At 39.3% G+C, this 14,543-nt stretch overlaps 1 protein-coding gene across 1 annotated transcript in view; it reads left to right on the forward strand.

Moving 5' to 3' along the window:
• Nucleotides 1-14,543, forward strand: part of lrrc9 (leucine rich repeat containing 9) — a 54,587-nt gene that overhangs the window by 5,273 nt on the left and 34,771 nt on the right. The window contains exons 2-12 of the mRNA XM_060924566.1: nt 3,690-3,908; nt 4,388-4,528; nt 4,716-4,779; nt 7,107-7,177; nt 7,400-7,582; nt 7,683-7,838; nt 7,926-8,098; nt 8,187-8,318; nt 9,460-9,639; nt 11,168-11,297; nt 12,048-12,183. Of these exons, the coding sequence (XP_060780549.1) occupies nt 3,690-3,908; nt 4,388-4,528; nt 4,716-4,779; nt 7,107-7,177; nt 7,400-7,582; nt 7,683-7,838; nt 7,926-8,098; nt 8,187-8,318; nt 9,460-9,639; nt 11,168-11,297; nt 12,048-12,183 (1,585 nt within the window). The remainder of the gene's footprint in view (nt 1-3,689; nt 3,909-4,387; nt 4,529-4,715; nt 4,780-7,106; nt 7,178-7,399; nt 7,583-7,682; nt 7,839-7,925; nt 8,099-8,186; nt 8,319-9,459; nt 9,640-11,167; nt 11,298-12,047; nt 12,184-14,543) is intronic.

Below are 14,543 nucleotides of genomic sequence, written 5' to 3' on the forward strand. Positions count from 1 at the left end.
TAATGGTCTTGAATTTCCTCCATTTGTACACAATCTGTCTGACTGTGGATTGGTGGAGTCCAAACTCTTTAGAGATGGTTTTGTAACCTTTTCCAGCCTGATGAGCATCAACAACGCTTTTTCTGAGGTCCTCGGAAATCTCCTTTGTTCGTGCCATGATACACTTCCACGAACATGTGTTGTGAAGCTCAGACTTTGATAGATCCCTGTTCTTTAAATAAAACAGGGTGCCCACTCACGCCTGATTGTCGTCCCATTGATTGAAAACACCTGACTCTAATTTCACCTTCAAATTAGTAACTGCTAATCCTAGAGGTTCACATACTTTTGCCACTCACAGATATGTAATATTGGATCATTTTCCTCAATAAATAAATGACTAAGTATAATATTTTTGTCTCATTTGTTTAACTGGGTTCTCTTTATCTACTTTTAGGACTTGTGTGAAAATCTGATGATGTTTTAGGTCATATTTATGCAGAAATACAGAAAATTCTAAAGGGTTCACAAACCTTCAAGCACCACTGTACATGTATGTTGCATAAGTTATAACACCCATCCTGTTTTAATGAGAGTCAACCCACAATCAATGAAGTCAAATCAGTCTTAGTTGAGCAAGTGGGTAACGCTATTTCTTACTTTCACCATAAATGTTTATTTATATGACTTTGGTCTATAGCTGTAAAAGGCCTCGGTCTTAAAACCGGTTCCTGCTGTGACGTCATGCACTCAGGGCCGGCTGGCTCAGCGGGGCAGCTCCAATCACAACTTTGCGGTCGATTTTAACTCTCAAAAATATATATATTTTTAATTCCCATTGATGCAGGATACAAGAGTCAAGGATGGAGATACTATCCACTCAGAAATTTATTTTAAAATAAAGGTTCTGCGTATCTGCTTTAAGTCAAAGTACAGATCCTGCTGGTCAAATGTTACTCCGATACAAGTGAAAGTTGTCCAGTCAAATTTTTACTGAAGTTAAAGTACTGAAGTACTTGCTTTTAAAAATACTTAAGTATTAAAAGTACATTTTCTGTCAGTGCGTTGTTGTATTATTGCCACAACGCTTACAAAACCTAATGTCTCTGAAACAACCGACTGGATTTGGGCAATTCCAGCGTTATGGACGTGACACTTGAACTCAAAATGGCAACAAATGACCCAGTGCATGTTTTATCGTCTCCCAGTATTTAAACAGGTGTTGCATATTTTAAGGCTGTACCATACTGGAGAAGTGATAGAACAAGAACAATTCCCATAGTACATGTAGGGCATGCCAGAAAATGCCAATAAAAGATGCGTTATGGATGTGACAGAAAAAGTATCACTTTTCTTGGGTGACTGTACATTTTTATCAAACTCTGTGAAATCGTAAACCTAATGTCGAAATGGAGATATCCATTTGATAGAGGGGTCCAAGGTGAATATTAAAAAATCTTTGTTTAAAATATTTTGTATTTCCTGCAGAGTTTCGGAAGGAAAAGTCAGCGTTATGGATGTGACGAAATTCCGTTATGGATGTGACGCGTCTGAAATAGACATGGCATATGTTTAGAAAATCAGCAATTTAACCACCATAACCCTTTGAAAAACTCTCTAAATATCAGCTAAAACTATCAAAGTTCTTAAATAATATTTAGGATGGCTGTTGTTTTGCTGTTTTGTGGATTTTAGCATACATTTCTGTGGCTTGTGGCAATAATATAGAATTGTACATGATCAAAGTTTATTTTAGCTTGGGGTTTACATTATAAGAAAGAAAGACTGACAGTGACATATTAGGTTGGTTACAAATTGGTTCAGCTTGTTCACATCTGTAAAATACAGGCCTAGGTGAGATCTCTGGGAGTGGTTTTGATGTATTACATGTTGCTTTATTTTTGCATGGTGAGGTTGACATTTACATGGAATTGCCCATTTACTGACTAACTTGTAGAACCTGTAGAATAAAAAGCTGGTAGAATGTTGCAAAATTAAACACAACTGAACTGATAAAGAACCAATTTATTTTTTTTTAAAATTTAATTGTAACCCTCCTCCCCACCCCCACAAAGCAGCATGGTAGTGTTCTGACCCAGCTCTGGCAGTGTGTACACACATGTATGTGTACGTTAATCAGGAGGACGGTGGAATAGCTGTAAATGCAGCTTGCTCAGAAAATAAAAAGGACAATCCAACCTGATTAAAACCCAGATCCGCACCTCGAGCTTAATAACTGCCCAACAGCAACACGGCTTTAAGCAAGACAAAAAAAGTGCAAGACCATCATCTGACATCAAAACAAAAAATTCCAGCAATTTGTTATGACTGACTAGTATAATACTGTCCATCTCACAGGTCTTGTGCGCACGCAAGTGTATGTATTCATGCACATATGAATCTGCCGGTGGAATCATGGTGGGTTAACGTTAAGCTAGCTAGTCAGTGAAGCACCACCTGACATGCTAGCAAACGCTTTTCAAACTCAAATTCATATTGTGTAGCTAACATTACTAGAAAAGAAAGATTTCTACATTTTGTTTATTTGACAAGATTATGCTAAAACATTTCTGAAAGCACTTCAGATAAGTTAACGTTATTCATGTTAGCGTAACTCCGATTTTACATGCTAACTAACAGTGTTCAAGTTAACTAGCTATGTAGCTATGTATTAACGTTAGCCATGGACAAGGCGATGGCAACTTGGTGGGAAAATCCATAGGAAGTCATTTGATTTGATTAACCAGACTGCATAGCTATTGCAACGTTATCGCTAGCACTAAAAGCACAGACAACTTCATTGCAAGCTTTCTCTTGTAATAAAACATTTACAGACCTCAATATGCTTCTGCAGGTCGGACGGTGAGATTTTGTAGGCTATGATGTGCTCCATTTTAGGCAAACAAAGCAAACATTTAAAACAAAACGACTCTTTAATCCTTTCAGAAAACTGAAACATGGGTTCTGGCTATAGAACCATGAGTGCGTGCGTTCCCCAGAAGAACCGCCTCCTTCCGTTCTGTCATCAACTGATCATGTTAAATAATACTGCAGCGAAATCATTGATCTTGATTTTATACAGTCTATGGCCGTGACGTGACCTTAGTGATTACTGAGCGGCTGTCTTAGTGTCACCTGTGAAAAAAACAATCATGTTTTAGAAAAGAAAAAAACATCCACTTTCAAAGCTGCTTCATAGTAACGAGTAATGAGGACCTTGATGGAAATGTAGTGGAGTGAAAAGTACGATATTTGCCTTTCAAATGTAGTGAAGTTAAAGTCATAAGTTGCCAAAAAAATTAATAGTCAAGTAAAGTACAGATACTCAAAGTGTACTTAAGTACAGTATGCAAGTAAACGTACTTCATTACTGTCCAACTCTGTTAATATTAATAGGATGAAAGATTTCATTCTGCATTATATTTATATTTAAAAGGATATAAAATGTGAAAATCTTTTCATTTTTCTAGTACTACTACTACTACTACTACTAATAATAATAATGGTTAAAAGCCTTTTTTTTTACTAAAACCTAAAACAAAAATAATCACTTAAAATTGAGGAACAAGATCAGATAAAGCGTTACAGTTTCTCTTTAAAATTTCTAAAGTAAACGCAGAAAGGTGTTTTTTTTTTTAAATTACATTTCTGTCGATGATATTTCTGTTAATAAAGCTTCTACTGAAGATAATTTGCTCTCCTCGTCCCAGTGTGTGTGTAACGGCGTGTGCTATGAGAAGATTTGTGAGTACGGGAGCGGGCTCGAGGCTCTGGAGGTGTTCTTCTCAGGGTTTCCCCGCATGGTGGGACTCTCTTTGTTCCCCCGGCTGGTTACTCTCACCATCGTGGGGCAGAACGTTCACAAAATCCAGGGACTGGACGATTGCCCGTTGCTCCAGGAGCTCTGGGTGGCAGAGTGTCAGCTCACTGTGAGTTATTCCCTGGAGCACACTGACACTGAAGGATAATTCCTGCTGAAATACAGAGAAACCACAGGGAAGTGTAATGTAATGTCCTGAAGATGTCGGAAAATTTAAAGTTACAGTTTTAACTCTGATTGTTAAAGTGCTGATACTGGAGGCTCCTTCCAGAAATGTGGAAAAAAACCATCTCATTACACTGGAGAAAATTTCACCTTATTATTATTATTATTTCACCTTATTTATTGAAATGTGTTTCTGTGGAGCATCTGCTGTACACATCCCTATGAATGAGTTGTTACAACAGAAATCATCACATATTAGAACAAGAGCATGAATATAAACCTGTAATTTGCAGCTACACAACTGTCAGAGCTGCTGTTATAGAGAATTAATCAACACCCGATGACCAATCACAATCCAGAACTCAGCAAGAGTGAGTGCACTCACACTAACACACAGTTACATCACTGTTTTATGTATTTTAGGAGATCTCGGGTCTGCAGAAGTGTGTGCAGCTGCAGAAACTCTTCCTCTACGATAATAAGATCAGTGAGATGAGTGACCTGGAGTCTCTGATAAACCTGAGGGTCCTCTGGCTCAACAACAACCTCCTCACCGAGATCAAGGTGAGGATGAGAGGAGATGAGACGTTCCGGTTTACCTGATTTAACCCCGCCCCGTGTCACCAAAAAGCATTGTGGATGAGAACAGTGTCAATAAAAAACTGTTGGCATTTATGTAAAACACTGTGTGTGTGTGTGTGTGTGTGTGTGTGTGTGTGTGTGTGTGTGTGTGTGTGTGTGTGTGTAACAGGGCTTGAGCACACTGGAGAACCTGACAGAACTCAACCTCGCTGATAATCTCATTACAACTATCGGTGAGTGTGTGAATATAATAATAATAATAATATTTTGATTGTCCAATTTGTCTTTTCCTCATATGGTCATCCTTTCCTTGTCAACTTTTTTCTTTTTTTTTGCCGTCTGCTGCTCTCTCTGTACTGAAATACAATATAAACATACAACCAAGATTCCAAAAAAGTTGGGACAAAGTACAAATTGTAAATAAAAATGGAATGCAATGATGTGGAATTTTCAAAATTCCATATTTTATTCAGAATAGAACATAGATGACATATCAAATGTTTAAACTGAGAAAATGTATCATTTAAAGAGAAAAATTAGGTGATTTTAAATTTCATGACAACAGCACATCTCGGGCGGCACGGTGGTGTAGTGGTTAGCGCTGTTGCCTCACAGCAAGAAGGTCTGGGTTCGAGCCCCATGGCGGGCGAGGGCCTTTCTGTGTGGAGTTTGCATGTTCTCCCCGTGTCCGCGTGGGTTTCCTCCGGGTGCTCCGGTTTCCCCCACAGTCCAAAGACATGCAGGTTAGGTTAACTGGTGACTCTAACTTGACCGTAGGTGTGAGTGTGAATGGTTGTCTGTGTCTATGTGTCAGCCCTGTGATGACCTGGCGACTTGTCCAGGGTGTACCCCGCCTTTCGCCCAGAGTCAGCTGGGATAGGCTCCAGCTTGCCTGTGACCCTGTAAAACAGGATAAAGCGGCTACAGATAATGAGATGAGACAACACATCTCAAAAAATTTGGGACAAGGCCATGTTTCCCACTGTGAGACATCCCCTTTTCTTTGTAAACGTCTGGGGACTGAGGAGACAAGTTGCTCAAGTTTAGGGATAGGAATGTTAACCCATTCATGTCTAATGTAGGATTCTAGTTGCTCAACTGTCTTAGGTCTTTTTTGTCATATCTTCTGTTTTATGATGCGCCAAATGTTTTCTATGGGTGAAAGATCTGGACTGCAGGCTGGCCAGTTCAGTACCCGGACCCTTCTTCTACGCAGCCATGATGCTGTAATTGATGCAGTATGTGGTTTGGCATTGTCATGTTGGAAAATGCAAGGTCTTCCCTGAAAGAGACGTCGTCTGGATGGGAGCATATGTTGCTCTAGAACCTGGATATACCTTTCAGCATTGATGGTGTCTTTCCAGATGTGTAAGCTGCCCATGCCACACGCACTAATGCAACCCCATACCATCAGAGATGCAGGCTTCTGAACTGAGCGCTGATAACAACTCGGGTCGTCCTTCTCCTCTTTAGTCCGAATGACACGGTGTCCCTGATTTCCATAAAGAACTTCACATTTTGATTCGTCTGACCACAGAACAGTTTTCCACTTTGCCACAGTCCATTTTAAATGAGCCTTGGCCCAGAGAAGACGTCTGCGCTTCTGGATCATGTTTAGATACGGCTTCTTCTTTGAACTATAGAGTTTTAGCTGGCAACGGCGGATGGCACGGTGAATTGTGTTCACAGATAATGTTCTCTGGAAATATTCCTGATCCCATTTTGTGATTTCCAATACAGAAGCATGCCTGTATGTGATGCAGTGCCGTCTAAGGGCCCGAAGATCACGGGCACCCAGTATGGTTTTCCGGCCTTGACCCTTACGCACAGAGATTCTTCCAGATTCTCTGAATCTTTTGATGATATTATGCACTGTAGATGATGATATGTTCAAACTCTTTGCAATTTTACACTGTCGAACTCCTTTCTGATATTGCTCCACTATTTGTCAGCGCAGAATTAGGGGGATTGGTGATCCTCTTCCCATCTTTACTTCTGAGAGCCGCTGCCACTCCAAGATGCTCTTTTTATACCCAGTCATGTTAATGACCTATTGCCAATTGACCTAATGAGTTGCAATTTGGTCCTCCAGCTGTTCCTTTTTTGCACCTTTAACTTTTCCAGCCTCTTATTGCCCCTGTCCCAACTTTTTTGAGATGTGTTGCTGTCATGAAATTTCAAATGAGCCAATATTTGGCATGAAATTTCAAAATGTCTCACTTTCGACATTTGATATGTTGTCTATGTTCTATTGTGAATACAATATCAGTTTTTGAGATTTGTAAATTATTGCATTCCGTTTTTATTTACAATTTGTACTTTGTCCCAACTTTTTTGGAATCGGGGTTGTATTTACCAAACAACACACGACCGAATATACTTTTTTTTTTTGCTGCAGAATTGTGGAGGTTATTGTAATATGATAGCTGGAACTCCCAGATCTAACACGTTTAGAGTAACCGGTGCCACACCCATCACTTCCCCCTCGTCCCAGTTTCACAGTAATAACAGTGCTATTAATTAAAAACAAATTTAATGTGTGTTTATGTTTTTTTTTCAGGAAAAAGTCTCGAGAAAAACAAGAATCTCCAGAGTCTCAATCTGTCAGGAAACAAGATCAGCTCTTTTAAGGTGTGAAATTATGTTTTTATTTTTTTAAATACAGATGAATAAAGTTGTTTGCAGGGGTGTGCATACTTTTTGTCAGTATGGAGCCAGATGGATAAAGTGTCAAATGTCTATAGATTAATGAAGTAAAATAAAAATGGGTAAAGTTTAAAATGTATTAGAGATGAGCTGAGAGTGTGTGTGTGTGTGTGTGTGTGTGTGTGTGTGTGTGTGTGTGTGTGTTAGGAGCTGACCCAGCTGGCGTGTCTGACTGAGCTGAGAGAACTCGGATTGAATGACCCACAGTCGAGTCCAAACCCTGTGTGTGTGCTGTATAATTACTTCACACACGTGTTATATCACATCCCAACGCTACACACACTCGACTCTTACGACGTGTCTGCAAAATACATCAAAGATGCTGCAGAGGTGTGTGTGTGTGTGTGTGTGTGTGTGTCTTCTCTGTAATGAAGATGTTGAATGATTTGAAACAGTGATGTTTTATTGAGTGTGTGTATGTGTGTGTTAGTCCACGGTGATGAAGAAGAGGATGTACTATCACATGCGTGTGCGCTGTGTTCAGAGACAGCTCAATCAGATGAAACACACACTGCAGCAACAGAAGAAGAAGCTACAGCAGCTGCCTAAGGAAAGAATACACACACTCACCTACACACTCAAACATGTGAGGACACACGCACGCACACACACAAATATGTATTTCTGTTGCTACAACATACGCATGATTCTAACCAATCAAATCTTCCTCTAGTTGGAGTGTGAGTCCGAGGCTGCAGGCAGGAGGTTGGCAGGTGTGCAAGAGGAAGTGACAGCAGGGTCAGGTGAACACATGACCTCTGACCTTTCTGAGTATGAGCAGAGCCTGGAGATGAAACTGAAGGCAATCAGAGAACGGATTAAGTTTTGGGAACAAAGATTAGAGGAGTGAGTGTGTGTGTGAGATTGTAGACCAAAAATATATTTGCATTACCTATAAGCGAAGGCCCAGGTGACGTGTATGTATGTATCTCAGAGTGGAGGTACGTTTCCAGCAGGATGTTGCCATGACAACAGACCGGAATGACATATCAATACACTTCCTGATGATGGAACTTGAGACGGTGGGAAACATTCGCTTTGAGGAAGGAAACACCAACCATGCCTGGTACAAACACACACACACACACACAGAAGTGACAGAATGTTTTATGTAACTCTGTTTATATTTTCCCTGGTTAAAGCGAGACGGCTTTTCGATTTCATAAAATCAGTGAAATTTAGTTCCGTCTGAAATGTGGTGATTGTGATATCTGTTTATTTCTGTAATATCTCACAAAATATCAGGCCATTCTGTGGCTGGGAAGTTATTTAATTTGAGGGGATTAAAGCAAATAATGTGCATGAAATCGCTCGCTTGGCGTAGTCAAGCAGACAGAGGAAGTCCGTGTGCGCATGCGCAGGTTTACCTTCTTCTTCTTTTGGGTTTTACGGCAGCTGGCATCCACAGTGTTGCATTACTGCCATCTACAGGTTTCCCTTTGAGCGTGCACTGATAGTTCCATCATTCTGTCGCTAAACGAACAGCTGATCACACCGAGGTGCTCGCTGAGCGCCCATATTTATTAGTTTGGTCCTGCGTTTCCTTTCCTTCGTATAGAACATAACGTCTTTTCTTCTCGCTTTCTTTCCGTTACTGTAGTCGCTCTTTCACATTTCATTCGCACACTCACGCCCTCCATTTTTCTCTCCTGTTTCAAATTTGTATCCCACAATGCCTTGCGTGAACGGGGAAAACCCACCACGTGATGCATGACGTAGTATCTTGTATTGGGTCATGGTGAAGCAGGAAAAAATAGCATAGAATTTCGGGCCATGTGGAGATAAATTCATTAATTGTTCCATTTTTAAAAAACTAATAAACTTGGAAGTCTGTGATTTGAATTCAGTAGCTTTCAGTCACTAAACAAAAGTAATTGGGTGTCGGGAAAATTCTTTTTATGACCTACACTTGAAAAATCTGAAAGGCAGTACAGCTTTAAATAGCAGCCGTGGAAAGCACACACTTGTGTTAATGCAGTCAGTCTTTATAACGTTATTGAGTGAATGTATTTAGTGTCACCCTTTCATTGATACGGTATGATGACGTGCACTGAACTTATGTCCCACTGTATCACCTCGTACCTGATGTTGGTATTGTAGTGTTTTATCTGAATAAACGAGTACAGACCAAGTTCCACACACTGAATCAGGAGTCGTCACAGTTATTCAACTGATGCTCAGTGTGGGTTTGTGTGTGTGTGTGTCAGGTTTAAGCCGTGTTACGACCTGCTGCTCTCTCGCTTCTGTGTTTGGGACTACAAAGCGTACAACATCACCGGCATCAAGATCAACAGAATCGTACGTGTGCATCACCGCATGCTACGTCTGCGCTTTGAGGACAAACTGCACGCTCTGCTGGCAAATAACGAATCCTCGCTTCTCTTACAGTGAGTCAGTGAGGTCCTGAAGAATGCGGTCTCAAATAACAAACCCAAAACGTTGACATGGCTTTGGTATTTCCTGTCGTTAATCTGCCATCATCATATCTCCAGTACATGATGAATAAACAGTAAAGTCTCGTGATTTATTAGAAAACATCACGTCTTTTTAACTGAAATGAGTTTTAAATGTCATCACAGAAGCAGCTACAATGAATGTTATTTATTTATTTACTTTTGTGTATTTATAAATTGATTAATCATTTATTTATTATTATATCATAGTGTAATAAATTCTTAATAACTGAGAGTGAGGTCATAGCTGTTCATGATATATTAATGAAAGTTGAATGAAACCCACATTTTGGCGTCTTGTATTTACAGGAAATGGATATTTGTCTGTGTGTCAAAGGTGAAGATGATTTTTCTGTTTTCTCATTTTTGTCTGATAAAATTATTTTATCTCATTTTCATGATTTACTGCACACCGTATAAGTATTAGAAAATTAGAACTTGAAAGGATAATCACGAACCCAGAACTGAGAGGGATTAGAAAACCAGAACCAGGTCTATGTGAGCGAGGAAAATACAAGGACTAAATAATAATAATAATAATAATAATAATAATAATATAATGAAACCTGTTTGATATTATTGCATCCACCAGGTTGGAATTAATGTGAATGATAAACATTTAAATCTGGATTTATGCACGTATGATGCTTAATTTTTAAAGATGCAGTTTGAAACAAATGTAAACATTTGGCCATGTGTTTCCAGAGAGGATTCTGTGTGAGATTGAGCTCTGTGATCTCCCATTAGCTAATATTTAAATTATATTGTCTGGATTTTTTTTTCGTGGTCTATCAGATATATTCCATTCAGCTAGCATGATACTGAACGAGTCAAAGACGAGTAGCTGAATGGAATATATCTAATAGACCACGACAAAAAATCCAATGTTATTATTATTATTATTATTATACATACATATTCCTTTCAACGCGTCTTTCTCTTTCAAAATTCTCTCAAAATCTTCTGTATTTAACAAAGCAAACCTGGCGGCCATGTTTGTTTACAAATTGTCACAGTCACTCACTAGCGCTGAAGTTTTATGTCTCCGGTGTGTGATGTCATGTTGTCTTGACAACCATGCAATATTGTAAACCATATTCAACGCTCATTATCCATTGGGTAGAGTGATGTAATACACGTCGGATAAGCGATATGCGAACAATATTGCATGTTATCAAGCTAAATGAATGAAACCTGCTCGAAGGGAATAGAACACATGTTTTTATTCCATTGAAAAAGTGTCCTGTATGGATAATAATGTATTATTAGCCTTGTAGCTTCAGAATGAAAGACGCAAACTCTGGACCTCTGTCTCTTTGAGGATCATTTGGAGGAAAGAGGACTTGTGTGCTTTTATTTTACCTGAACCTTACCTGTGTGTGTGTGTGTGTGTGTGTGTGTGTGTGTGTGTGTGTGTGTGTGTGTGTGTGTGTGCGAATGCGTGTGTGCGCACACACTTTAGGATCTCCAAAAGCCGCCTGGAGTATCTGTTTTATGTGTTCGATCCTGAGCAAAGCACAGAGGAAATCCAACAAACCACTGAAATCCTGAACATTCTGGAGAACGGGTTTAAATCAGCAGACAGTTCTAAGGTCCTGAGTGAAAATCTCATTCACTGACTTATTTATATCGTTTCATCATGAACTTCATTATATGCACTGTTTAATCTCCTCCATGTTCATACACTCAACTCCAGAACAATTTCTAGTGCTACCACATCATGTGGAGATCTAGATCAATTCTAGAATCAGAACATCACTAGATGCTGGAGCTCTCAGGAAGAATCTCGAATAATCTAGATAAATCTCGCCAGGATAATCTCTCTCAGAACAATAACTAGAACATTCTAAAATAATCTCTGGAGAATAATCTTTTCAGGCTCACCTACAGAATAAGATGCAGAATAATCTCTCCACAATAATCACGAGAATAATCCAGAGCAAAGTCTCAAGATAAAATCTCCAGAATTTTATAGAATAATCTAGCATAATATCTCCAAAACAATTAAGAATAATCTCCCTAAAATAATTTCCATCATTTCTCTGGAAGAATATCTCGAGAATAAACTCTCTAGTAAAATCTAGAATCTCTTTTAACGTAATCTGGAATTGTCTACAAAATATACTCTATTGAAGATTGTGATAAATTCTTGTATTATTGTGGAAAGCTCTGTATATTAGCTGACACTAATTAATTCAAGAATAATCTCTGGAATATCTGTTGATAATCTATTATACTCTCAAGGGATAATCTAGGTAGTGATATTGTGTAAGTATAATCATGTTGTTTACTCTGTGTGTGTGTGTGTGTGTGTGTGTGTGTGTGTGTGTGTGTGTCTTCAGGCCATGGGTAGAGACTGTGTTGTGCCTCTTTCTAACAGTATCAGCGCGTGTGAGGAGCTGCGTATCAGATTTGTTCAGAGAAAAGCCACTAGCTGGGGAACTGAAAGCACAGAGAACCCTCTGCCCTTCAAACAGGGTCTGCATCTGATTATCTAGAACACATTATCTAGAACAGTTGTTCTCACATCTATATTTTGTTGTTTTGTGTTTTTGTAGTCAATTATTTATCGAGAGCAGCAGTTCTAGGGTTCGGGTTTTTATAGACAGGCTAGTTTTTATCTCTCTCTTGTCATGGCAATTTCCGTCCATCTGTCCGTCCATCCCGGGAAGGGTGCTCACCTTCTGACATCAACTCCTCTCACAATTTTTGGAGGAATTTCACAAAACTTGGCAGGATTCTTTGTTATATGTCGGTAATACGCATATTTTAATTTCATTACATTCGGTCGCATTTTACCAGAGTTACAGCCCTTGATTAACAAAATTATAATTTGACAATTTCATGAAGATGTGCTCGCCTTCTAACATCAACTCCTCTCTCATTTTTTGGAGGAATTTCTCGAAGCTTGGCAAAAGGCCTTGTTATATGACGGTAATACGCATATTGTGATTTAATTTCTTTGTGAAAATTTTACCAGAGTTTTGACCCTTGATTAAATAACTTGTACTTTGATAATTTCATGAGGGTGTACGTTCTTCTGAAATCAACTCCTCTCACAATTTTTGTTAGAATTTCATGTAATTTGGCAAAAAGTTTTCATCCCCCGCTGGCTGAAAGGCCCGAAGGGGGATTATGTCGTGGCGATGTCCGTCTGTCCCAGGAAGGGTACTCACCTTCTGAAATCAACTCCTCTCACAATTTTTGGAGTGATTTCACAAAACTTGACAGGATTCTTTGTTATTTGTCTGTAATACGCATATTGTAATTTCGTTAAATTCAGTCGTATTTTCCCAGAGTCATGGCTGAGTTGTCAGTGGGGGATATCGTGCTCTCGGAGCACTCTTGTCTGGTTCTTGAGGTTTGGATTAAAACCTGGTCAATTCAAGTGACCAGCTCATAATTATAAGAACTCAAAAATCAGTCTAATAACTTTAAATAAATAATGATGGGATATGATTACCACCAAAATCACAGATCCCCTGGTGCTGGTTTTCACTGACCCCATGACTGCAAGTTAACAATCATCTTTATCAACAAATAATTTTATAGTGCAACGTTCTTCATTCTATACAGTGGTATACAAAAGTTTGGGCACCCCTGGTTACTGTGAACAGTTAAGCAAGTTGAAGATGAAATGATCTCCAAAAGGCATAAAGTTAAAGATGACTCATTCCCTTTATATTTTAAGCAAAAACAATTTTTTATTTTCATCTTTTACATTTTCAAAATGACAAAAAAGGAAAAGGGCCCAAAGCAAAAGTTTGGGCACCCTGCATGGTTAGTACCAAGTAACACCCCCTTTGGCAAGTATCACAGCTTGTAAACACTTTTTGTAGCCAGCTAATAATCTTTCAGTTCTTACCTGGGGGATTTTCACACATTCGTCCTTGCAAAAGGCTTCCAGTTCTTCAAGTTTCCTGGGCTGTCTTGCATGCGCTGCTCTTTTGAGCTCTATCCACAGATTTTCAATGATGTTTAGGTCAGGGGACTGTGAGGGCCCGGGCAAAACCTTCAGCTTTTGCCTCTTGAGGTATTCCATTGTAGATTTTGAGGTGTGTTTTGAATCATCGTCTTATTGTAGGACCCGCCCTCTTTTTAACTTCAACTTTTTTACAGATGGTGTGATGCTTGCTTCCAGAATTTGCTGGTATTTATTTGAATCTATGCTTCCCTCGACCAGTGAAATGTGCCCTGTGCCACTGGCTGCAACACAACCCCAAAGCATGATGGATCCACACCCATGCTTCAGAGTTGGAGAGGTGTTCTTTTCCTGGAATTTGGCACCCTTTTTTCTCCAAACATACCTTTGCACATTGTGGCCAAAAAGTTCCATTTTGATTTCATCAGTCCACAGGACTTGTTTCCAAAATGCATCAGGCTTATTTAGATGTTCATTTGCAAACTTCAGACGCTGAAATTTGTGGCTCGGACGCAGGAAAGGTTTTCTTCTGATGACTCTCCCATGAAGGTCATATTTGTTCAGGTGTCGCTGCATAGTAGAACAGTGCACCACCACTCCAGGCTCTGCTAAATCTTTCTGAAGGTCTTTTGCAGTCAAACGAGTTTTTATTTGCCTTTCTAGCAATCCAACGAGCAGTTCTTTAAGAAAGTTTTCTTCATCTTCCAGACATCACATTGATCTCCACTGTTTCTGTTAACTGCCATTTCTTAATAACATTACGATCTGAGGAAACAGCTACCTGAAAACACTTTGCTATGTTCTTGTAGCCTTCTCCTGCTTTGTGAGCATCAATTATTTTATTATTCAGAATGCGAGGGAGTTGCTTAGAGGAGCCCATGGCTGTTGATTTTAGGGACAAGTTTGAGGAGTCAGA

Source organism: Neoarius graeffei, chromosome 7 (genome assembly GCF_027579695.1).
Source record: "Neoarius graeffei isolate fNeoGra1 chromosome 7, fNeoGra1.pri, whole genome shotgun sequence".
NCBI classification, from domain to species: domain Eukaryota; kingdom Metazoa; phylum Chordata; class Actinopteri; order Siluriformes; family Ariidae; genus Neoarius; species Neoarius graeffei.